Source organism: Balaenoptera acutorostrata, chromosome 8 (genome assembly GCF_949987535.1).
Source record: "Balaenoptera acutorostrata chromosome 8, mBalAcu1.1, whole genome shotgun sequence".
Lineage (NCBI taxonomy): Eukaryota > Metazoa > Chordata > Mammalia > Artiodactyla > Balaenopteridae > Balaenoptera > Balaenoptera acutorostrata.
The window spans coordinates 94,828,989-94,854,031 of record NC_080071.1 but is presented as its reverse complement, the minus strand read 5'-3'; the positions used below and the strand labels follow the sequence as shown (position 1 = coordinate 94,854,031).

Sequence of the window (25,043 nt, the reverse complement as noted above, 5' to 3'; positions counted from 1 at the left end):
AGAATTTTCTAGTCTTTTTTACTATGCAGCCTTATAAACACACTGCTGCCCCTTCCACTTTCTCAGTGTGATGACAGTGTCCATCACAGGTGAGCTCCGTGCTCAGCGACAGCCGACACCTGAGCGAGGGTTCTGTTTCCCGAGGACTCAAGGAACCTCGGCTCGGGAAGGCTCCACGTGGCCTCGTGTGCACCATCCGGCCCTGCCGAGTCCGCGGATGAGCGCATGTGGGGCTGAGTCTCCTGGAGGCGGGGAGCGAGGCCCTCAGCAGTCACCCCACCCTGCCTGCTCTTCCCGAAACACCCTGCCACCCTCTGTCCAGGGGCCTGTGCCTGGCTGAGTCCGCCTCTTTGGTGGTTCTGACCCGTGCTGGTGGCAGTGTCCACCTTGGCTCGTGTGGCCCACACCGCCGCCCTGACAGTGCCAACCCCCCAGGACGCCAGCCGCACCTGGACTTCTCCCCCCGCCCCCTCCCCCCCTTCTGTCTTCATTCACTCCCTAACCTACGTCACATCATAAGCCTCGCTTCCCATGTTCTGGTTTTGGCGACTCTCCTCCAGGTGTCTGACTTCCACCCTCAGTCCCCTTGGCCACCTCCCTGGTCCCCATCCCCGGGACTGGTCAGCCCCGCCTTTCGCCTCACCTGGCTGCGGTTTGCACACCCAGCTCCTCCCCTGCTTGAGCCTGGTGGGTGGTAGCCTTCGCTCAGACCCGGCCCGGGGCCGCTACCCTGGAACGAGGAGGGCAGGCGGGACCAGTGGTGGTGGGCCGCCGGCCAGCGCTGCCATCTCGTCCCACGACCCTGCAGGTGTACACCGCACGGTCCGGGCCCGCCTCAGGCCCGCCAGCCCAACTCTCCCGGGACGAGCTGGGCTCTGCGTATGTCGGCCAGCCGCCCTCATGCCCCGTCCCACCCATTCGAGAGCAGCTGGGCTCTTGTCCCTTCAGAGGACCCTCCGTGGAACCCTTTCCCACCTGTGCTCCTCCTGTCTCGTCTCCGCGTCCCTGAGGCAGGTCCTGCGTCTTGCTGGAGTTTCTTATAAAAACATCCTCTCTTGCCTCCTAGCAAACGAGGGTGCAGTGGAGACCCCCCAGGTCCATCTTTAATCCGTCTTTGCTCCGCCTCCCCCCACCTTCTAGGTGCCGGTGTTGCGGCGAGTCCCTGGGCCCCTGGGGGCTGGGGGCAGCGGAGCACCCCTGCAGTAGACGTCACAGGCTCTGCAGCCCCGTTCTCCCGCTGGACCGGCTGTGCTCTCCTCCTCGTGGACCGCCACAACCGCGTCCTTACAGGCCTCTCCCGGCAGGTCCTGGGGCTGTTCCTCCTGCACTGTTCAGGCTGCTGGTTTTGTGTTGACATCAGGACAGCAGGCCTGTCCGTACGCGGGCAGCGTCCCTGTGTCCAGAGCAGCTCCCTGTGCATCTCAGACAGTGCAGAAAGCTCCTTCCTCACTTAGAAACCCAGCTGAGGGCAGCTGCAATGTCCCTTGACACTCTGGAAGCCATTGGTTCAGGTTGCAGGGGGGTCGCTGGTGTCACCAGCCTCTCACTCGGGCTGGAAGAGAGAAGGGACGAGAGGCCGCGAGGGGGGCACTCACGGGCCCTGACCCTGGGGCCAGGGGAGCGCCGGGCCCTCCACAAGCCCTGTGTCGTGAGGCCAAGGCTGTGACAGCTCATGGACCGGGACCGCTGGGGACGACGGGGTGGGACTCACCACAGCCTGTTCTTGTTTTAATTTGAACACATGTTTAGAAATCGGGATATTTTACCCCCAAAGTCAATATTTCTGGTTTCTCTTAAAATACCAGAATACCTGCAACAGAGAGCCCGTCCTTGCAGGGCAGCAGTCCCCCTGCGGGGACCCGAGACCCAGGAGGCGAGGCCGCCCCATGCTGCTGGCGCACAGCCAGCAGGCCAGGGAAAGGTGGGCGTCTCTGCTTTCTTTTGATGCTTGTTTGTTTCACGGCAGTTTCACCTCCTAACGTTTCTACTGAGGTAGCATTTACATGAGTGAGACAGCTTAGGTGTCCCCTGGATGAGGTTTGACGGGTGCAGACCCCTCAGCCAGCTCCCCTGGGCTCTTTTGTGCCTCCTGACTCCCCTCCCGTAGATCCGCGGGCCTGATCTAGACGTTCTTACAAGTGGAGTCGTGGAATGTGTACGTTTTTGTGTCTGGCGTCTCTTTCGTGACATGTTTTTAAGGAATATCTGTACCGTTTTAATTTCTAGTCTCTCATTGTGATCGGACAGTATGGTGGGAACTCTTTTCAGTTTTTGAAACTTACAGGTTTTCTCTGACCCCTTACAAGGTAAGTCTTCATGAGTCTTTCAGAGGAACTTGAAGGAGTATTCTTTAGTTTTAAGCTACAAAATTCAGTGTATGTCAGAACCACCTCATTAATTATATGGTATAGGCTTTCTATTTCATTATTTGAATATCATTCACTTGGACATAGAGAGACATGAATGGAGATTTCCTTTAGTTTCTTTCTATCAACATCTGAGCGTCTTCAGTAATTTCTGCTTTATAAACATTGCTGCCGGCATTTGGTGCATGCGTATTCACACATAATCTCCACGGTGACCTGCGCCCTTCGCATTCTGAGTAGCTGTTCCTTGTCTGCTTGAATGCGTCTTGGCTTGAACTTCATTTTACCTGATTTTAGGGTCATGACGCCTGATTTCCTGCTGCTTGCCTTTGCATCTCTTGTTTACAGCAAGTGTTGAGGATCTTGCTTTGTGATTCATTCTGAAGAGCTTTTTCTTTCAACATGTGACTTCAGGTGTGTTTGGTGTTAGTTCTTAGTGCTTTATAGTGTGCCTGCTGTGTTTTGTTTTTAAAGTAAATCTTTCCCGCATGGTCTGTTCTTGGTTGGGCAGCCTCGGGGCCACGGACTCTCCATGAGGGACCGGCCGGCCTGCCCTGCTCCCCGAGCTCCCACTCCTCCCGCGGTCTCTGTGTGCGGCTGGGGCACCCCCCACCCATGCCCTGTGCTCACCTCTGCTGTCCCGTGGAACGTGTTCAGGACTTACTGCAACTCCTCTGCCACCATCTCCCATCGCCTTTTGGGGAAGTCTGTCTTCTAGGAACACCCTCAGGGAGAACTCACAGGACAGCATTCCCTGAGTGTTGAAAACTGGCCTTTCCAGTGCTGTCAACAGGAATGTGGCGTGAGTTCCTACCTAATTTTAAATTTTCTACTAAACGTATTAAGAAGGTAAAGAGAAACAAGTGAAGTTAACTTTAGTAAATTATTTAACTCAATATTATATAAAACATTATTATTTCAACGTGTAACCACCAATACTTGAAAATTGCTGATTTACGTGAAGTTCGTTTTTTTGGACTGAGTTTTTGAAATTCAGTGTGTGTCTTACACTTAGAGCGTGTCTCAGCGGACCAGCCACCTTTCACAGGCTCAGTGTTGGATGGCCCGGCCTGTACCTGGACGGCAGGGAGGGCTCTGGTGGCCTCAGGATCCTCGGATCCGCGTTCCCTCCCCGCGTCACTGGGGAGCCTGCCACCCGTGTTGCTGTGCAGAATGCTGCTCTGCTTTCTCTGTGGACCTGCCCTTCTGGCCTTTCCTACAAATCGGATCGTGCACCGAGTGTTCTTCAGCGTCCGCCTTCCCTCTCTCAGCGTGCATTTTCAAGGTCGTCCGTGTTTTCAAGGTCGTCCTCATCTAGAGCTTCCCTCCTTTTTTTAAAAAAAATTTATTAGATTTATTTATTTTTGTTTGCGTTGGGTCTTCTTTGCTGCGTGCGGGCTTTCTCTAGTTGTGGCGAGCGGGGGCTGCTCTTGGTTACAGCGCACAGGCTTCTCATTGCGGTGGCTTCTCTCCTTGTGGAGCACGGGCTCTAGGTGCACAGGCTTCAGTAGTTGTGGCACGCGGGCTCAGTAGTTGTGACACACGGGCTCAGTAGTTGTGGCTTGTGGGCTCTAGAGCGCAGACTCAGTAGTTGTGGCACACGGGCTTAGTTGCTCTGCAGCATGTGGGATCTTCCCGGACCAAGGACCGAATCCGTGTCCCCTGCATTGGCAGGCGGATTCTTAACCACTGTGCCACCAGGGAAGCCCAGAGCTTCCCTCCTTTTTGTGTCCAAGTTGCGCACTCTGCGTGATCTGTTGATTCCCTCGACGTTGGAGGACATTTGGGGTGTCCCAGATGAGCCTCGTGTTCAGGTCTCGGGTGGGCGTGTTTCTGTCTCTCTCGGGTACTCCGAGGGCAGGATTGCCGCCCGGTCGTGGCTTCCTACCCTTCGTGCCGCCTCCCTCGCGGCCACGGGGGCCACCCTCCTCTACCACCAGCTGCTTCCTGCAGCCAGAGGCCTCGGCCCTTCTGCTCAGACCTCCAGGCTCTGCTCAGAGTCAAGGCCGGAGCCCTTCCAGGGGCTCACAAGGCTCTCCCAGCCGGCCCTCCCCAGCCACGCTGGCTGCCTGTTCCTGCCCAGCAAGGCCAGCCCGCCTTGTGTCTGCGGGAACTTGTGTCTGCAGCTTGTCCGCCCCCCCGAGCAGCCGCCGGCTCCAGTCCCCAGCGCGGGCTCTGCTCCCCGCCCACCAGGGGCCAAACTTGCCCCGCTTAGTAAGATCGCAGAAGGTCCCCACAGCCCCCAGGTCCCTTTCTGGCTCATCACCTAGTGTCCGGGAGGTTCCGCCCCTTCTACTTCTCCTTGTGCCCAGCCGGCTCCCCTCGCCGGGACGAGTGTCTGTCTCCCGTCCGCTGGCTGCTGGGCCCCTCTCCCTGGACGACCGCGCGGCACGCTGCACGGATGGATGAATGAGCCACGCGTCCCCGAGAGTCAGCAGCAGCAGGGTCTGCTGGAGCCCAGACTGTTGATTCGGAAGCTCTGTTCTTTGCTTCCATCAAAGATTGTAACTAGAAGCCTGATGTAAATTTCTTTTGCTGTCTAATTATGAAGGTTTGATGAGTCAAGCCTCCGGTGTTGCCATCCTCGCTTTCTAACTTTCCACGGGCAGTTTGAAAAGGAAGTACCGGAAGAGATAGCCAGGTTGGAGAAGAAGGGGAGTTTCACTCCGCCCCACCCCCCGAAGCCTGCCCGTTTTTTGCCTCGTGAGGCTCAGAAGTCAGAGGTGTGAGTCCCTGTTCCCCACCCTCTGGTTTGCGCCGCATGCCCAGGCCTGGCCGGGAGCTCGGCCCTCCTCCGTGGTCCCCAGTTGTTCTTAGATGCTGTCTGTCGCTTCTCCACCACCAGAGCCCTTCGAGCTCCTTTTCCCCTGGGTGTCATTCTCCCAGACTGCTTTCAATCTAGTCGAAGGTTGTGTGATTTTAGAGGCCGAGATGCTTCCGGAACTCCCGTCCCCTTGGTGTGTGTGACTGGGGAGCGGGTTCCTTTGCTCTGGCATTTTGGAGCTTGTTGATAGAACCCAGAAATCAGTAGTGTGGCCTTGGGAATTCCCTGGTGGTCCAGTGGTTAGGACTCCGCACTTCCACTGCCGGGGCCCCGGGTTCGACTCCTGGTAGGGAAACTAAGATCCCGCAAGCCCCATGGTGCGGCCAAGAAAAAAAAGTAGTGTAGCCTCCCACGCGGCTCAGCTGACACCGGCCTCTCTCCTCTTCTGCTTTTGCTTAGTATTGCTTGCACTGTTTGCCTGAAAGCACTTGGGTTTGAGGCGTGACAGGGTGTGGGAAGCAGGCGTACCGGGAGGAGCACTTTGGCTGCATCTGGGACTCAGACCACCTGTCCCTGTGCCCCTGGTGGGCCAGGTGCGGGCGCCAGCTCCGCCTTCCCGTGGTCTCAGGGAGAGTCCACCATACACAGCGGGCGTGAGAATCGCGTGAGCCCGTTTCTGAAAAGCCGCTCAGCAGCACGTGGTCCTTAGCCAGCCTCCATCCCCTGACTGCTGGCCGGTAGGACTGGGGCGTGGGGCTGGGCTTGCTGCCTGGGAGCCCCTGGCAGTGGGAGCGGCCACCTGACCCTCGCCCGCGGTCCTGTCGCTGGGGTCTTGCCACCTGGCTCCTCCCCATTCAAGGCTTTGCTGTCGTCCTTCACTCTTCAGTGACGGTGGGTCCTTCTGAGGGTCCTTTCCGTCTGGGTAATGGTCTAAAGGAGGCCCACCGGGAGCCGCTGGGGCAGACCCTCGGCTTCCCCCGGGAAGCTGAGTCCACAGTCGCGTCTCGCCCACACCGTGCGCTCTCACGTCTTGCTGGCCCCGAAGCCCCCCGCTCCGCTCCCCGCATCTTCCTTCTGCCCTTCACCTCCATCGCCAGGCCGCCGTGCCAGGGCACGCTCACCCGGCGTGGGGCCTGGCGTCGCCGCTTTCCCAGCCCTCCTCGGAGGCCCCGGGGCCTCTGGGCTCTCCTTGCCCTCCAGGCCCTCTCCTTCTCTTCTCTGTGTCGGGCTGCTGCAGGGCTCCAAAGCTGCCTCTGGCAAGATGACGTTTGCTAATTGCTTGGCCTTTTTCTCCCCCTCTTGACAGGTGGCTGGTGGCGTGTTCAGGGCCCCGCAGGGTGAGCTGCAGTGACTGGGGCCTGCCCCAGTACGGAGTGTGAGTATCCGCACAAAGCTCCCCGGGGACCGCTGGCGGCAGCCGCTGACGCCCTCTTCCTTCCGTCCTCAGAGCCCCCCAAAATGAACCCCGTGGTGGAGCCGCTGTCCTGGATGCTGGGCACCTGGCTGTCAGACCCGCCGGGAGCCGGGACCTTCCCGACCCTGCAGCCCTTCCACTACCTGGAGGAGGTGCACATCTCGCACGTGGGCCAGCCCATGCTGAACTTCTCGTGAGTCTGCCCGCCGCGCTGCTCTCTGAGATGAGACAGGTGAACGCCAGGTGGGAAGGTACAGAGGGCACCTGGTGGTCTGTTTCCGAAAGGTGCCCTCTTCCTGCCCTGCACTGGCACCTGAGACACACACTGGATGGAAATGGTACCTTCTTGTGTCTTAGACAACGTGAAGGTGACCACAGAATCTCAGGCTCGGTAATCCAAACGTGGAGATAAGTACGTGTGCTCAATTAAATCCTTCTTCTCCTGCGGTATTCCTGTGTGGAAATCAGTCACCCCAAGATTACTGAAAATAGGGGGCCCGGCTTTCGTTTAGTCCTACCCCTGAGCCAGCCGAGGGCTCAGAGAAGCTGGTGTATCGCGGCTCTCAGATTCGTAGCGTGCAGCAAAGCTTTTCCCTGCCACTCCTGAGGAAGCGGGTCGCAGGGCAGGGCGGCTAGGTGGGGGCACCCCGGGGCGTGGGGTGGTGGGGAGGTGGCGGAGGATACATTGTCTCATACCTTTTTGCATTATTCTTGACTGAATGGGTGAAGGGAAAGAATATCCTGCACATAAACAAAAGGTGGAAATTCTGGATAATGCAGAATAACCCCTAATAGAAAGCAGTCTTTTTAAACTATGAGCTGTAACCCGTTAGAGACATTTATGACTAGCATTAATTAATTTTCTTTTAATGCTGGTCACTCAGTTTTGTGACTAACATTAAAGAAAAATGAAACGTATTTTGGTCAATGTCGTGGTCTACGTGTATGTAGTAGAAGTATTTCTCAGTGGGGGTTGTGGTCGCAAGAGGGCGTGTAAGCCGTGGCCACACCACCAGCCCGTCAGAAGCTCATCCGCAGCGTCCGTAGATTGCCCCACGTCGTGCTGGTGAGACTGTAAGCGTTGGTGTTGAAGTTGTGAGTCGGTGCTCTCGGGTCGAGGGGCAGCTCTTACCACCACCGTGAACTTGTAGCGGTGGCCGGGTGATAAGACGCTGACTCATCGCCTGCTCTGTTCTCCTACCCTATGAATTAACTGGGCTCCTAAGCAAGATAATAGCTCAGAAGAGGGAAGGCCTGGCATTAGCAGGGACTTCACTGTGTGGGTGGAGGGCTTAGGCCGAGAAGTGTGTGCGGTGCTGGGGCTGAAAAGGCCTTGGTGGGAGGATGGGGAGGGAGGAGAGACGGGGGAGCGGGGGTGCCCGCACCTGTCGTATCCCGTGTCTCCGCACGGCGCCCTTTACACGTGTCTGTTTCCACGCAGTGCTTCTCGTTCAGTGGGTGGGACGCTTGCCAAGTGAGGAGGGGGCGGGCCACAGTCTGGCATGTGCTCTGGTGGGCACCGGGTACCTGGGCTTCACCTGTCGCATTACCCGTCCAGGTTCAACGCCTTCCACCCGGACACCCACAAGCCCATGCACAGGGAGTGTGGCTTCATCCGCCTGGAGCCCGACACCAACAAGGTGGCCTTCGTCAGCGCCCAGAACACAGGTACTCCCCTTGCCGGCCTGCCTTCCACCCACGTGCCCTGCGTGCTGCCAGCGGGTGGGGTGGCATCTGCCCCCCGATTTCTATGTGACCGCAGACGTGGCCCCGTGGGTGCCTTTCAGGGTGGACAGTGTCGGGCCTTTGGACGGCTCAGGGGGAGCTGGAGAGTGGGGGGCCGGCAGGCGGGGGGCTGCGGGAGTGGCTCTGTGGGAACAGGCCGGCTTCATCTCCGGCCCTCTGCGCTCACATCTGTGCTGTCGCTCAGCTTCCCATGCAGGTGGGGCTCTGGGGGTACCTAGACCAGGGAGCAAAAGTTATGTCTGGAAGTTTGCTTTGCCCCCAGGGGGAATTCATCCTAAAATAGTTAACCAGGTTCATGAATTCGAAATTACTCAACACCCACCTACGTGACCCTTAACCTTGCTCACTGGCTCAAGTGAGCGCTCCCTTCCAGGAAGCAGGTGGACAGTCAGGGCCAGCCGAGCTGCCCAGGGTGTTGGCAGCCTGGAAATCGGTGGGCAGCCAGAAGGGCGTCCGTTCCCCTGGCCTCGTGTCCCTCCTGTCAGATCGCTGGGGGGAGTGGGAGGGCCAGGGTCAGGGCGACCCCCAGAGATCACCTGCCCTGGCTGCAGGAGTTGTGTCTTTTCCCTCTTGATACCTGGGGGGGGGTCATCGCAGGTGACTGGGCAGTTATTGCCTCGATGGCCGTGACGTTCAGATTGGTTGAGCCCTTGATTGCAAAAGAGGGTGGTCAGCGCAGGGCAGCCGGGAGCCCCGGGCAGGCTGCGTGGACTGACGGTGTCCCTTGCAGGCATCGTGGAGGTGGAGGAGGGCGAGGTGAACGGGCAGGAGCTGTGCATCGCGTCCCACTCCATTGCCAGGATCTCCTTCGCCAAGGAGCCCCACGTGGAGCAGGTGAGCCCGGGTGGGACCGCGCGGCACCCCTGCCTTTGCACTCCATCCTGGAGGCCTGGCTGTCTCCTGTCACCTGGTTCTTTCTCGCGCTCACACAGGCCGTGATGTGATTATCTATCCCTGCTCGTGCGCGGCTGGCTGTCCTCAGGTTTGTTGAACAATTATGTCCCCACCAGCATTGCATGGGGGGGGACCTTGTTCCCTACTCCTTGACCAGTGCGGTGTGTTTTCAGGATTTCTGATTTTTTTAATCTGATAAATAAAAGGTGGTATCTCATTGGTGTTTTAAATTTAACTTATGAGTGAGGGGGCATTCTTCGTGCTCACTGGTTGTTTATATTTCTTGTTCCGATACTTGATGTTCAGAGTCATTGCCTGTTTTTCTGCGAGGTGTCATTTTCTTGTTGATTTCTGGGAGATTTTTTATGTTCTGTGGATATCAATCTGTCGTCTGCTGTATCTGTGACAACACCCCCATCCGGTGACTTAGGTTAGCCTGATTGACGATGTCTTCTACCCACAGGCTGTACATCTTTCTCTAGTTGCCTCTCGGGGTCTTTTCCTAAATGCCGTCTGAATTTGGGCTCTTGCTCAGGAAGATGTCTTCTGCTCCAAAAGGATAAAATTATTCTTCCATTTTCTTGTGCTGTCACAGCTTTCCTTTTTTACGCGTAGACCGTTAGTCTCTCTTACTTTTGTTTTCACGTGATGGGCGCCAGAGACCCCACAGGTAGCCGCGCACGGCAGCACGGGGGTACGCTGCAGGGATTTCGGATCTTGTTCGGTGTATTTCAGTAGATACCAAAGTTGGTTTCTTTATGGCGTCAACCACAGAGGCCTTGGACACTCCATGGTGAAGTCTTAAGTGCTTTGTGGTTCTTGTTGCCACTCTGTAGCCCTGCCCTGCAACAGCGCACACCCTGTCCTGGGCTGGGCCTTGAACTTAGGCCGTCCTGGTGGGTACCGAGTGGCGTCCTGGTGGGTACCGAGTGGCGTCCTGGTGGGTACCGAGTGGCGTTGCAGTGAGGTGTTAATTACCTTTTCCCAGTGACGAGTGATGTGGCTCAGCCTTTCAACGTGCTTATGTGCCGTTGTATTGTTTGTTTCATGACGGGAGCGTTCAAATCCTTTGTCCTTTTTCTCCAGCAGCTTGTTTGCCTTATCTTTGAGCTGTAAGAGTTTGTTACGTATTCTGGACACAAGTCCTTTATCAGGTAGTCGTGTTGATAAGACTGTGCTCTCAACTTAAAACTTACCATTTCATTGCTTTAACAAAATGTTTTACTTTTGATGAAGTTCTGTTATCAGTTTTTTCTCCTACAGTTTGTGCTTTTTGTGCCCTGTCTTAACATTTTTTGCCTAACACACATTTTCACCTGCATTTTCTTCAAGAATTTTTACAGTGTCTCCTTTTACTTTAAGGTTTATTATTTGGGAATTTATATTTTTGTATGGTGTGAAGTAGGGGTCAAGAGGCTTTCATTTTTTCCTAGATAGATATCCAGTTGTGCCAGCACTATTTTCTTTATTTTTATTTTATTTTATTTTTTTCAATTTTATTTATTTTTGGCTGCGTTGGGTCTTTGTTGCTGCTCGTGGGCTTTCTCTAGTTGTGGCAAGCGGGGGCTACTCTTCGTTGCAGTACGCAGACTTCTCCTTGTGGTGGCTTCTCTTGTTTTGCAGCAGGGGCTCTAGGTGTGCAGGCTTCAGTAGTTGTGGTACGCGGGCTCAGTAGTTGTGGTTCGTGGGCTCTAGAGCACAGGCTCAGTAATTGTGGCACACGGGCTTAGTTGCTTCACGGCACGTGATCTTCCTGGACCAGGGACCGAATCCGTGTCCCCTGCATTGGCAGGCGGATTCTTAACCACTGTGCCACCAGTGAAGTTGCCCAGCACCATTTTTTAAAAAGAAAATTATCCTTAATTTGTTGAAGTATGTAGGTGGCTTTATTGAAAATCAACTCATTCTATTTATGTGGATCTTTTCCTGGACTCTGTTCTATCCCATTGATCTTTAAGCTGTCTTTACAGCAGTACCACGCTGTCTTGATTGATAGCCTTGTATTAAAATCCTTGAAATCGGGTAATATAAGTTACCCAATTTTTTTCTTTTTCTTTTTCCAAAATTGGCTATCCAGGATCTTTCTCATTTCCATATGAATCTCAGAATCAGCTTGTGAATTTCTAGAGAAAATTTTACTGGGATTGCTTGAGTTTCTAGACGAACGTGGGGAACTGCCATCTTCAGCAAACTTAGTCTTGTGATCAGTATCAGGTAAATGTCTACATTTATTTAGGTTTTTTCCACCCTAAATTGTTTTGCAGTTTTCAGTGTACAAGCCGTACACATATTTTGTTAAATTTTTCCTCATTTCATGGTTTTAGATGCTATTATAAGTGATTTTTAAAATTTTTCCAATTATTTGTTTGTAGTATATGGAAATAAAATTGATATTTGTAGATTGATCTTATATAACCTTCTTAAATTCACTTATTTATTTTAGTAGTTTTTTAACAGATTCCTTAGGATTTTCTGCATAGACAATCATATCATTTGCTATTATAGACAGTACCGTTTCCATTCTGATGCCTTTTATTTCTTTTCCCGCATTAACTGCACTGGATAGGACCACCAGTATAGTATTCAGTACAGGTAGTGGGAATAGACGTTGGTACCTTGTTCTCTGTCTTAGGAGCAGGTGTTCAGTCTTTCACCACTGGGTGTGATGTTAGCTGTAGGTTTTTTATGGATATTCTTTCAAAATTATATTTCCTTATATTTTTAGCTTGCTAGTTTTTTTTTTATTGAAGTATAATTGATTTACAATATTGTGTTAGTTTCTGGTGTACAGCAAAGTGGTTCGGTTATGCATATATATGTGTATATTCTTTTTTTTATTCTTTTCAGTTATAGTTTATTGTAATATATTGAATATAGGTCCCTGTGCTATACAGTAAATCCTTGTTGTTTATTATATATGGTTGTATGGCTAGTTTTAAAAAATCATAAATGGGTATTAAATTCTGACAGGTGCTCATGATGAATTACAGTAATAGGTTTTCTGATGTTGAGCCAACCATGCATTCTTCAGATAAACCCCTTTTGATTGTGATGATCTGTCATTTTTTATATTACCGGATTTATGTATTACTGAAATATGTAAATTGGAAAATTTTTGTGTCATATTATTTATTTTATTCTAATCATTCCAGGTTTAATTTCTTCCTCTTTGTTTTGTTTTTTGTTTGTTTGTTTGGTTGGTTTGTGGGGGGGGGCTTCTTAAAGGAAAAATTTGGATCATTGATATTTAACCCTTTTTAAAAATAAATTTCTTTCTTTCTTTATTTATTTTTGGCTATATTGGGTCTTTGTTGCTGCGCGCAGGCTTTCTCTAGTTGTGGCGAGCAGGCACTACTCTTTGCTGCGGTGCGTGGGCTTCTCATTGTGGTGGCTTCTCTTGTTGCGGAGCACGGGCTCTAGGCGCATGGGCTTCAGTAGTTGTGGCGCAAGGGCTCAGTAGTTGTGGCTCTCAGACTCCAGAGCGCAGGCTCAGTAGTTGTGGCACATGGGCTTAGTTGCTCTGTGGCATGTGGGATCTTCCTGGACCAGGGATCGAACCCGTGTCCCCTGCATTGGCAGGCGATTCTTAACCACTGCACCACCAGGGAAGTCCTTAACCCATTTTTATTATTTTTATCCTTGCTCAAAATATTTTATTTCTCCAATGATTTTGTTTCCTTGAACAGGATTATTTAGAAGAATGTTACTTATTTTCCAACTATTGGAGGATTTTCTTGCTATGATTTCTAATTCAGTTCTGTAAAACCCAGAGAACGTGGTCTGTTTGAAAGTTATTCTATGCCCCGTATATGATCTAACTTGGTGAATATTTCATATGCACTCAGAGTGAATAAGTATTTGACAATTGTTGGCTGTAGTGGACTGAAAATGCCAGTTAGGTCAAGCTGATTGATAATGTCATCAGATTTTCTATATACTAGAGGATTTGGGGGTGGGGGGTTCTTGGTTGTATCTAATTACTGAGAGGTATTAAAATCTCCAGTTATGACTGAAGATATTTCAGTTCCTTTCTTTGGTTCCATCTTTGCTTCATAACTTTGAAGCTCTGTAATTTAGATGCATACAGATGATATATGTATTATATTTATGAAATGTTCTTTATAGCTTGTAATACTATACCTGGAAGTCTGCTTTGTCTGATACTAATGTAACCGCACCTGCTTTCTTATGCTTATCATTTATACAGTATATCTTTTTTCCTACCCTTTTCACATTCAAATTGTGTCTTTATACTTACAGTACATTTCTTATAGAGTCTTGCTTTTTTTCTCTAGTCAGAAAATTCCGTATTTTAATTGGAGTATTTAGTTCATTTATGTTTAACGTAAGTATTTGTATGGGTGGTTGTACATCCACCATCTTGATTTGTCTGCTTCTTTCTTGGCTTTGTTCCTCTTTTGTTCCTTCAGTATGTTTTCTTGGGTTAACTAAGTATTTTTAGCATTCTGTTTTATTTCTTCTATTAGCTTAACTGTATCTTTTTTTTTAATAGTTAACTTAAGGCTAACAATATGCATGCTAAATTTATCAAAGTCTGTTTATAATCAGTGATACACTGTTACATTTCCCACTTCACGTGTGTGTTAATCTTACAACTGTGTAGAGTTACATTTATCCTCCTTTTGTGCTGTTGTCATCGTACCTTTTACGTATAAAAAGTATCCACATACATTATAAACCTTCACACTAGGATTTTTGCTTTAAATAATCGGTTGACTTTCAAAGAAATTACAGTGAGGGGGGCAGGGGAGTAATCTCTTATAGTTACCCACTTAGTTTCTCTTTGTGTTGCTCTTTTCTCCTTCTGTAGTTTCCTGTGGTATCATTTCCCTTCATTCTAAACCTGCATTAGTGGCATTTCTTGTAGTATAGGTCTGGCAATATTTCTTTTGAGTTTATTTCACCCCCAACTTTTTTTTCTTCTTCAGTATTTTTTATTGTGGGAAAATAGATACATAAAACTTAATTATCTTAACCATTTTTAAGGGTACACTTAAATATATTCACATTGTTAATCATCTCCAGAACACATTCACCTTGCAAAACTGAAACTCGGGCCCACTAAACAGTAGCTCCCTGTCCTCTCCTCCCCTGACCCCCTGGCAGCCACTTCTCTACTTTCCATCTCTCTGATTTTGACCTCTTAGGTACCTCACATCAGTGGAATCATACAGTTATTTTTCTTTTTGCATCTGGCTTATTTCACTGAGCACAATGTCCTCAAGGTTCATCCATGTTGTAGCCTGGGTCAGAATTTCCCTCCTTTTTAAGGCTCAGTAGTATTCCAGTGTATGGATGGACCACATTTGCTTTTCCATTCATCCATCAATGGATAACTGAGTTGCTTCCACCTTTTAGCTATTGTGAATGAAGCTGCTGTGAACATGGGTGTACAGATATCTCTTCAAGACCTGCTTTCAGTTCTTTGGGGTGTATCCCCAGAAGAGGAATTGCTGGGTCACGTGGTTAATTTTATTTTTAATTTTTTGAGGACCCACCACTTTACCTGCACCGTTTTACATTCCCATCAACAGTGCACAATCACTTTACCTGCACCATTTTACATTCCCATCAACAGTGCACAGGGGTTCCAATTTATCTGCATTCTCATCATTTGTTGTTTTCTGGTTTTTTGATATCACTCATCCTAATGGGTGTGAGGTGGTATCTCATTGTAGTTTTGATTTGCATTTCCCTAAATTATAGCGATATTGAGCAACTTTTCATGTGCTTCTTGGCCATTTGTATATCGTTTTTGTAAAAATGTCTACTCAAATCCTTTGCCCATTTTTGAATTGGGTTGTTTGTGGGTTTTTTTGCTGTTGTTGAATTTTAGGAGTTCTCTGTTATTCTGTTTATGAATCCCTTATCAGATATATGATCGGCAAATATTTCTCTTATTTTGTGGGTTGTATTTTTTCTCTGTAAATAGTATCTTTTGATGCACAAAAGTTTTTAATTTTCATGAATTACAGTTTGTCTGCTTTTTCTTCATTGGCTATATATTGGTATCCAGGAAAGCATTGCCAAATCCAATGTCATTACACTTGCCCTATGTTTTCTTCTAAGAGTTTTTATAGTTTTAGCTCTTACCTTCAAGGCTGTGATTCGTTTTGAGGGTTTTTTTTGTTCATTCGTTTTTTGTATTAATGTTAGGTAAGGGTACGGTTTCATTCTTTTGCGAGGGGATATCCAGTTTTCCCAGCACCATTTATTGAAAAGGCTGTCCTTTCCTCATTGAATGGTCTTGGCAACCTGGTTGAAAATCATTTGATAACATATGCAAGGATTTATTTCTGGGCTCTCAAAACTGTTCCATTGGTCTATATGTCTGTTTTTATGCCAGTGTCACGCTGTTTTGGTCACTGTCATTCTGTAGTAAGTTTTGAAATCTGTTGAGAGTCCCTTGAGATTCCATATGAATTTTAGGATGGATTTTTCTATTTCTACAAAACGTATCATTGGCATTTTGATTTGAATTTTGTTAATTCTGTAGGTCTCTTTGGGTAGTATTTGTTTCTTAATGATATTAAGTCTTCCAATCCATGAACATGGGATGTGTTTCCATTTATTTATGTCTTCTTTAATTTCTTTCTGGAATGTTATGTATTGGGTTGGCCAAAATGTTCGTTCATATTTTTCCTTAAGAGGGCTCTACTAGCACTTAGTTGTCTTTAACTTCATTCAAAACAATTTTGTTAGATTGTGCGTGACAGCTGTCATACCAGCGTGCATTTATAAAAAGACTTATTGGGACTTCCCTGGTGGCACAGTGGTTAAGAATCCACCTGCCAATGCAGGGTACATGGGTTCGAGCCCTGACCTGGGAAGATCCCACATACTGTGGAGCAACTAAGCCTGTGCACCACAACTACTGAGCCTGCCCTCTAGAGCCCGCGAGCCACAACTACTGAGCCTGCGTACCACAACTACTGAAGCCTGCGTGCCTAGAGCCCGTGCTCCGCAACAAGAGAAGCCACCACAATGAGAAGCCCGCACACCGCAACGAAGAGTAGCCCCCGCTCGCCACAACTAGAGGAAAGCCCAAGCGCAGCAACAAAGACCCAACGCAGCCAAATAAATAAATAAGTAAATACTTATCAAAATTGGTGAATTTTTGTATAGCCATTTTAATATCGAAGATGGAAGAAAAAAGCAACATTTTGAGCATATTACGCTTTATTATTTAAAGAAAGGTAAAAATGCAACCGAAATGCAAAAAAAGGATTTGTGCCATATGTGGAGAAGGTGCTGTGACTGATCAAACGTGTCAAACGTGGTTTGCAAAGTTTCATGCTGGAGATTTCTCACTGGACGCTGCTCCACGGTCAGGTAGACCAGTTGAAGTAGACAGTGATCAAATCGAGACATTAACTGAGAACAGTCAACGTTATACCACGCGGGAGATAGCCGACATACTCGAGATATCCAAATCAAGCATTGAAAATCATTTGCACCAGCTTGGTTATGTTAATCACTTTGATGTTTGGGTTCCACGTAAGTTAAGCAAAAAAAAACCTTCTTGACCGTGTTTCCACGTGCGATTCTCTACTTAAATGTAATGAAAGTGTTCCGTTTTTAAAACAAATTGTGACAGGTGATGAAAAGTGGATACTGTACAATAATGTGGAAGGGAAGAGATCGTGGGGCAAGGGAAATAAACGACCACCAACCACACCAAAGTCCGGTCTGAAGGTGATGTTGTGTATATGGTGGTACTGGAAGGGAGTCCTGTATTATGAGCTCCTTCTGGAAAACCAGACGATTCATTCCAACAAGTACTACTGCCAATTAGACCAACTGAAAGCAGCACTCAACAAAAAGTGTCCAGAATTAGTCAACAGAAAACGCATAATCTTCCATCAGGATTATGCAAGACGGCATGTTTCTTTGATGACCAGGCAAAAACTGTTACAGCTTGGCTGGGAAGTTCTGATTCATCCATCATATTCACCAGACATTGTACCTTCGGATTTCCATTTATTTAGGTCTTCACAAAATTCTCTTAATGGAAAAAATTTCAATTCCCTTGAAGACTGTAAAAGGCACCTGGAACAGTTCTTTGCTCAAAAAGGTAAAAAGTTTTGGGAAGATGAGATTATGAAGGTGCCTGAAAAATGGCAGAAGGTAGTGGAACGAAAGGGTGAAAACGTCGTTCAATAAAGTTCTCGGTAAAAATGAAAATTGTGTCTTTTATTTTTACTTAAACACCGAAGGCACTTTTTGGCCATCCCAATATATGTAAAATTTTTAAAAAAAGAAAGAAAACTCACAGAAACAGAGTAGAGTGCTGGTTACGGGGGCTCAGGTGGGGGAAGTGAGCAGGCGTTGCTCAGTGGGTGTGAGCGTCCAGGTGTAAGATGGACAGCGCGGCACCAGAGCGGACAGGGCCCTGCTGTACTAGTGAAATTTGCTAAGCGGAAAAAGACATAACTGTGAGGTGATGGATGTATTAACTGACCTTATTGCGGTAAACATTTCGCCATATACACATGTATCAAATCGTCATGTTTCAACTTAAACCTATACTGTGTTACATGTCAGTTATATCTCAATAAAGCAGGGGGCAAAGGAGGGGAAAGGAGCCGGTATTGGCAGCAAGCAGCCTGCATCTGTTCTAATTCTTGTTTTTTTTAGTTGGAGTAGAGTTGCTGTACCGTGTTGTGTTAGCTTCTGCTGTGCAGTGAAGTGAGTCAGCGGTACATGTACATACATCCCCTCCCCCTTGCAAGTCGGTGAGAGAAACGCGAGGCCTGCACTGTCTAATTCTCCAGCAGTGTCCTGATGTCCTTGTTTATCAAACTCAGCCCCTTTCTTCGTGACTCAGCCCCCTCCTTGATGCCTCAAGTGTTGTAAGGGGTGGCTTCTCGGTTTTTTTATTTTAGGACCTAAAACAAAGTCAAATCCATCTTACTCTCTCCTGGCCTTTCCTTCTCCACCTTTTCCCTACTGGAAAAGACATAACAGGAACAAGAAAAAAAAAACAGTTTGAGAAATCATTAGAACATCAAGAAGTTCTCACATCAAGCTTCTCTCTGCAGTAATATTTCTCTTTGGTCTGTGCAGTCGAGGAAAAGTGAGCACACTTGGCTAAAGTAAGAACTCGTGTTGTTGTCAAGATGGCCTCTGTCCCTGTGTTCAGAGGCTCCTTGGCCTCCTAACCTGCCTTTGCCATGGGAGTTGGGCCCCAGCTGTGCGGGCTTCTCTCCAGAATGCGGCCCCCGCAGCTTCCGCTTACCCAGTGGCCCCGACAGGCTCCGCTTTGACGGTTTAAAGGCAAACAGTTGCTTCCAGCCCCACCTTGTTTAAACCTGTTTAAACGAGGGTCAGTCTGCAGCTCAGGTGGATTCTCATCCTGAGGGTAGACATGGCGTGACCTCGGGATCACTGCCACCAGAGGCCATGGGCGCCGCGAGAGGTCTGGTTCTGAGCCTGAGCGATGCCATCTACGACCTGCCTCAACTTTAAGTTCTTCCAAATAACTTTCATTTGAAGAGGAAAATAGCACAAGAAATTTCATCCAAGAGGCCGCCAAGCCCAGAGGAACCTAACGCTGGTTCCCGGGCACGGGGGCACGCTGCAGGAGCCGTGTCGTCGCTGAGGATACCACGCTGGACACAGCCCCGCGCGTGTGCTGCGGCGGCCGGGCAGCCCTCACACAGCCTCTCGCTGGGACCTGCGGAGGTCGTGGGGGACCAGCGTCTCCGCCGTGGGGTCTCCCCCGTGACCGTCTCCCGCCTTCTGCTGCCCTGCGTCTTGCCGCCCGGTGGCTGTTACCGGATGTTCACGGACTTCGGCACGAAGAAGCAGAGCCGAAGGCCGAGGGAGAGGCGGCCCTCGGTTCAGCGCGCGGTGAAATGGGCTGCGTCCTCGCGGCGTGGCCAGCAGCCGGCGCGGCGGCGCGGAGGCGGCACGGGGGTGCAGGGCCGCACCGGAAGCCAGGTCGTCCGTCCTCAGGTGCGGCTTTTCGGGGGTGACCGCAGCCTCGGCCCGTCGGGCGGGCTCCGCGTGAGAGATACGCAGTGTCTCCCCTGTAACGTGGGAAGGCTCACGGGGCGCGGGGGCCCGCCGTCGGGTCCCCGGGGAGGCATTTCCCTTGCCCCCGCCTGCGCTGCCCCGGCACGTGTGGCGCCGGGCGTCCGGCATGAGGGCGAGAGCCCGTGTCCCGCGTCGGCGGTGGGGCGTCCGGGGAGCGGGCCCCCCGCGGGCCGCAGGCTCTGAGGCCAGGCAGCCGCTGTCCTGCGGAAGCTGAGCGCGTGGCCCGTGGCGCGGGCAACGCGGGCTTTGTTTCTCTCCGCTGCACTTCTGCTTCCTCTGCACAGTGGTGTCAAGGCTAAGAGCCTTGACTTTGTTTTTCAATTAAATTCCAGAACAAAGGCTGTGGAGTTGAAGAAGCGAGCCCAGTGTGAGAATGTTGGCCCGCCACCCGTCTGCTTTCTGTTTGTCCGCCTCGTCTGGGGCTGTGTCCCCCCGTCCTGCCCTCTGCAGCCCTCTCCCGTCCTCAGCGGTTACCGTGGCGAGGACAGCGCGTTGACCTTTGACACCTGTGGACGGTGGCAAGGACCTTAGGACAGGGCCGCTCGGACCACCACGCGGGGTGGTCCCTCGGGCTCAGGGTGGCAATTCTGAGGCACCGGGTCTGGGGCGGAGCCTGAGACTCTGCATTTCCAGCAGCCGCCCAGGTGGGGCTGGTGCCTGGAGCCCACCGAGTAGCAGGGACGTAGGACACTGACTCTGTGTCCTCCTCCCGCCTCTGCATCTGCCGTCCGTGTTGTAGCTACGCATGCACACGAGACCCCACGAGGCTGGATACATGACAGCTCACCCTCACTTCCAGCCTCGGGTTCCGCACAGTTTTCCACGCGTTCACCCCTCCTGCTGCTCTTCCTTCGTTCCTGCATCTCTGCTTCCACCCTTTTCCTTAAAACCTGAAGAACTCCCTCTAGTGTTCTGTGTAAAGAAGGGGGGAGTCCTGCTGGCGGTGAATTCTCTGTGGATTTTTTGTCTAAAAATGTCTTTATTTTGCCTTCACTTTTTTTTTTTTTTTAAAGAGTAGCTTTTTTTTTTTTTTTTTTTTTTTAATTTTATAGCTACTTTATTTATTTATTTATTTATTTTTGGCTGTGTTGGGTCTTTGGTTTGTGCGAGGGCTTTCTCTAGTTGCGGCAAGTGGGGGCCACTCTTCATCGCGGTGTGGGGACCGCTCTTCATCGCGGTGCGCGGGCCTTTCACTATTGCGGCCCCTCCCGTTGCGGGGCACAGGCTCCAGACGCGCAGGCTCAGTAGTTGTGGCTCACGGGCCCAGCTGCTCCGTGGCATGTGGGATCTTCCCAGACCAGGGCTCGAACCCGTGTCCCCTGCATTAGCAGGCAGATTCTCAACCACTGCGCCACCAGGGAAGCCCTGCCTTCACTTTTGAAGGGTATTTTCACTGCAGCCAGAATGCCAGGGGGACAGTTATTTTCACTGCTTTGAAGATGTCCTTCCATTGTCTTCTAGTTTCCATTCCTTCTGTTGAATTTCTTGAATTCTAGACATCGCACGTGAAAACCGTGGGTGACTTGAGGCCTTGTTTGATGTTGTCTCCCACCAAAGGGCAGTTCTTGCACTTCTGCTGGTTTGTCCAGGAAGGGCAGATCCTGTCCACAGAGGCAGCACTACTTTGAAACTGGACTTCCCAGTCTGTTTCTGGGGAACTCTTACTCCTGGGGTGCGGCCCTGAGGGGGTCCTGACCGACAGCCGGGCGGTTTTCCGCGGCCTCTCCTTCTAGCGGTTCCAGGGGGTGGCCCGTGCCGCGCAGCCCCGTGGGTCGGGCGCACCCACCCGGCTCCCCAGCCTCTGAGAGGGGACGGCTGCTCTGAGCTGGGTCTCTCCCCTGCACGCCCTTCCCCCTGAGGCCTTGGCCTTGCAGCCTGGCTGCTTGTAACAGGCTCTGGGATCTGGCTTTCCGCTCTTCTCTGCCCGACGGTCGCTGGGGCCTGGCCAGCACGGGTTCCGGCGCTCGTGGGCCGCCACCCCTGCCGGTTCTGGCGCCAGGTAGCCACCCCGGGAGGCGGCTTCCACAGTCGTCGGGCTTTCACCCTCTGCCCACGGACGTTCCAGGCAAACCCGTTTTCTCATCGGGGGCTCGGATGCTGCAGATCTGTGTTCCTGTTAGAAACAGCTGCCGTAATTGGCCCTGATGAATCGGGGGTTCCAAAAGTGCTGGTACCGAGTCTTCTGAGAACACATCTGACATCAGTTCAAGCCGTGTGGAGAGGGACGCGCTGGACAGTCGGCCCCTAGTCAGACGGCGGGACTGACGCCCGTGCTCACCTCGGTCTTTTGGGAACAGCCGAGCGGCAGGGAGAGGGCGCGGGCCAGGGCTCAGGACGCCCGTCACGGCTGCCGGCCGAGTGTCTGGCACCCCCTGGCAGGGACACTGCCTGGCTCACGAGCCCCTGACCACGGGGGTGAGACGTTGCAGCTGCCGCGGGAGCGTGTGGCCTGTGGTGGCACCTCAGCGGTTGTTGGATCTTTGGAAGGTAAAATTAAGGTGTTTTGTATTTGTTTTGTTCTGCTCAGATTACCCGAAAATTCAGGCTGAATTCCGAAGGCAAACTTGAACAGACGGTCTCCATGGCAACCACTACGCAGCCCCTGACTCAGCATCTGCACGTCACCTACAAGAAGGTGACCCCATGACCCCAGGTAGCGCTGAGTCCCGGCGGGGCCGGCCTGTGTGGTGACACTTCGGCTTCTCAGCAGACGCCGCAGCAGGTGTGGGTGTGGCCCCAGGTCACCAAGGGTTCAAGGGTGTTGCCATGTGTTCCTGTAATGGCACAGAAAAACCAAATAAAAGGCCTTTATTTTTATGGCTGAGCATTTTGAATATTATCACTTGCGTAGACCACGTTTCTTTCATCTGCTGGTGACTATTTGTTTTCAGAGTCATTTCCCTAAAAAATTAAAAAGGGGTGACTCTCCTTTCCTTCGTGCAATTTTGACAAGACCTGAAAATATTTATAAATCTACAGTAGTCAGTAACAAGGTGAAGACAAAGGTAGGACAAAAAGGATTGCAGTTAATTTTCCTTTATTTTTAAAGAGCTGAGAGTATAAGGACCCCATTTCCATATGGACGAAGGGTGTTCCCAAGGCAAGAGGATAGTAGTGAATTTATCATCATTCTGTAAATTTGATTTATTCTCGGCAATATAATATCACCTTCATTTGTTTGTTTACGATGGAAGTTTCCAGACATACACTGACCCCTGGACCTCACCCCGTTCCAGCTCCTGCCAGCGTGTGGCCACACCGGTGCTTCCGTCTGCTCTTGCCCCCTTTTTGTGGCTGGAGCATCTTAAAGCGAATTCCACACAGTGTCACTTCTATTTTTTTTTTTTTTAATATTTATTTATTTATTTATTTATTTATTTATTTATTTATTTATTTATTTATTTATTTATTTATTTATTTATGGCTATGTTGGGTCTTCGTTTCTGTGCTAGGGCTCTCTCCAGTTGTGTTAAGTGGGGGCCACTCTTGATCGCGGTGCGTAGGCCTCTCACTATCGCGGCCTCTCTTGTCACGGAGCACAGGCTCCAGAGGCGCAGGCTCAGTAGTTGTGGCTCACGGGCCCAGTTGCTCCGCGGCATGTGGGATCCTCTCAGACCAGGGCTCGAACCCGTGTCCCCTGCATTGGCAGGCGGATTCTCAACCACTGCGCCACCAGGGAAGCCCCACACAGTGTCACTTCTCTGGAACACTTCAGCATGTGTGTAAACGCAAAACAGAGCCTTTCTCCTTTCCTGAGCACAGCACGGTATCAGGAGCCTCACCAGGAACATAGACACGGGGTGAAAGGAGGCCGCGCTCAAGAGCAGGGGTCAGTGTCTGCAGCCACACATCCCCTTGTCACACACCCTGGGGACAAAAGGCACCACCGCGGGGGTTGTCAGTACCTGGGAGCGCAGAGGAGGGACCGGGGCTGGTGCTGAGCCCTCAGAAGAGCGTGGCCGGAGCGTGAGGAAGGCGGCCGGCCCCCTGCGTGCAGGGTGGACGTGGTGGCCGGGCTGGGCTCGCCGAGAGAGTCAGGTCAGCAGAAACTCAGGCACAGTTCGTCCCTCCAGCTGCGAACCTGGGAAGCCGGACAAGTTACTTGCCTCCGAAAGTCAACGACAGGAGAGGAGTGGATGGACACTCCCTTTCCAAAAGGGAGAAATAGGAAAGAAGAAGGCGTGACAGGTCCTGAGCAAGTCCAAAACCTTAAGGCTTAAGAGGAACGATCCTCTGTGGCTCTGTGTCTGTCCTCCCGGCCCCCCTGGGGCGGTCCTGCGCCCCACCCCCACCCCAGCTTTGCCGGGTGCAGCCGTCACCACAGTTCTCAGGGGTTGGAGTCATGTGCCTGCGGCTCTCCCCAGGTTCTGCCCACCCGGGGTCGCCCTAGCGGGGGCTCTGCACCCCTTGCAGGGTGTGGGTCTCTGCCTGGGTCATGAACCTGAGGCTCCAGGTGGCTGCGTCCTTCAGAACTGAGGGAAGGTCGCAAGGCCTCCAGGGCTTTTGCATTCTGCATGCTGGCAGAGATGGTACCTTGTGGAAGCCAAACACCGACTCCAGCCAAGTTTGCAGCTGTGCCCTCCAGGGGGGGCCGCCACGTCTGCTGTGGCACAGGAATGTGGGGAGCAGAGCCTTATCCTCTGGGCCTTGGATGGAAGGGTCACCCCCACAATCTCTGAAATGCCTTTGAAGACTTTTCCATTATGTGGACTTAGGCTTCTGTTTAGGTGGCTGCCTGGTCTCCCATTGTGTGGGTAACTAGCTCGTGACCGGTACTAACCTCCGTGTCAGGTCCTCCCACGCGTCCTGATCTGTCTCAACAAGCTTTCTTACTACTTTCAATATCAATAGACTGAGGATTTTCCACATTTTTAAGGTCTGCTTCCTTTTTGGTTAACAATTCTGTCCTTAAGTCTTCTTGCATTTTACTCTTAAGTATTCAAGAGAAACAAGGCCCCTCATGCTTCAACACTTTCACTTTGCTTGGAAATTTCCAGGTAAATAACCAATTTCATTGCTCACAAGTTCTACCTTCCACAAAACTAGGACACACAGTTCAGCCAAGCTCTTTGTCCCTTTTTAAGAAAGATTGCCTTTCCTCCAGTTTCCAATGACCTCCATTTCCATCTGAGATCTCAGCAGACTGGCCTTTACACCTGTGAAAATTAGTAAAGGGAAAGCTCTCGAAACTGGAGTGGGGAGGGAATTCCCTGGTGGTCCAGTGGTTAGGACTCTGAGGTCTCACTGCCAAGGGCCTGGGTTCAATCCCTGGTCGAGGAACTAAGATCCCACAAGCGATGCAGCACGGCCAAAAACAAAAAACAAAAAATAATGGAGTGGGGAGGCCACAAGAGGGAGCGCTCACCAGCTCCACTGGATGTCAGCACAGATCCCAACAGGAGGAGACCACCTGGCCTCTTAGGCCAGAAGCCCTTTACCACCATCAGGAGGAAGGAAGATTTTCTCCCTGCCTGGCAACAGCCCAGCCAATGAAAAGCCACCACACTTTAGACCCCCATTTTCCTCCAATGGACTTTTTTGCTTATAACAGCCCCTCCCACCTTACCTTCTCCTCTAAAAGAGTTTCCTCTCCTTTGTCCTACTGGACTTGCCTGTGGACTTGTGCCACAGTTACCTGTCCTGAAACACAAATCTTTGCTGCTCCATAATAAACCTATTTTGTTGGTAAAAACTGGCTGTTTTATTGTTTTAGATGAACACATCCCATATATCTACCAACATTTTGTTCAGGATTACTTAGGTATTCTCTAAGAACACTGAGGCTTTCTCCACCACTCTC

At 50.8% G+C, this 25,043-nt stretch overlaps 1 protein-coding gene across 3 annotated transcripts in view; it reads left to right on the top strand.

Annotated features, from left to right (window-relative positions):
• THAP4 (THAP domain containing 4) overlaps positions 1-22,060 on the top strand; it is a 42,001-nt gene extending 19,941 nt beyond the window's left edge. For all 3 annotated transcript variants that reach the window (XM_057550984.1, XM_057550982.1, XM_028167162.2), the window contains 4 exons: positions 6,578-6,737; positions 8,103-8,212; positions 9,021-9,124; positions 21,771-22,060. In XM_057550984.1, coding sequence (XP_057406967.1) covers positions 6,578-6,737; positions 8,103-8,212; positions 9,021-9,124; positions 21,771-21,890 — 494 coding nt within the window. In that variant the 3' untranslated portion in view covers positions 21,891-22,060. The remainder of the gene's footprint in view (positions 1-6,577; positions 6,738-8,102; positions 8,213-9,020; positions 9,125-21,770) is intronic.
• Positions 22,061-25,043: the final 2,983 nt, after the last annotated feature.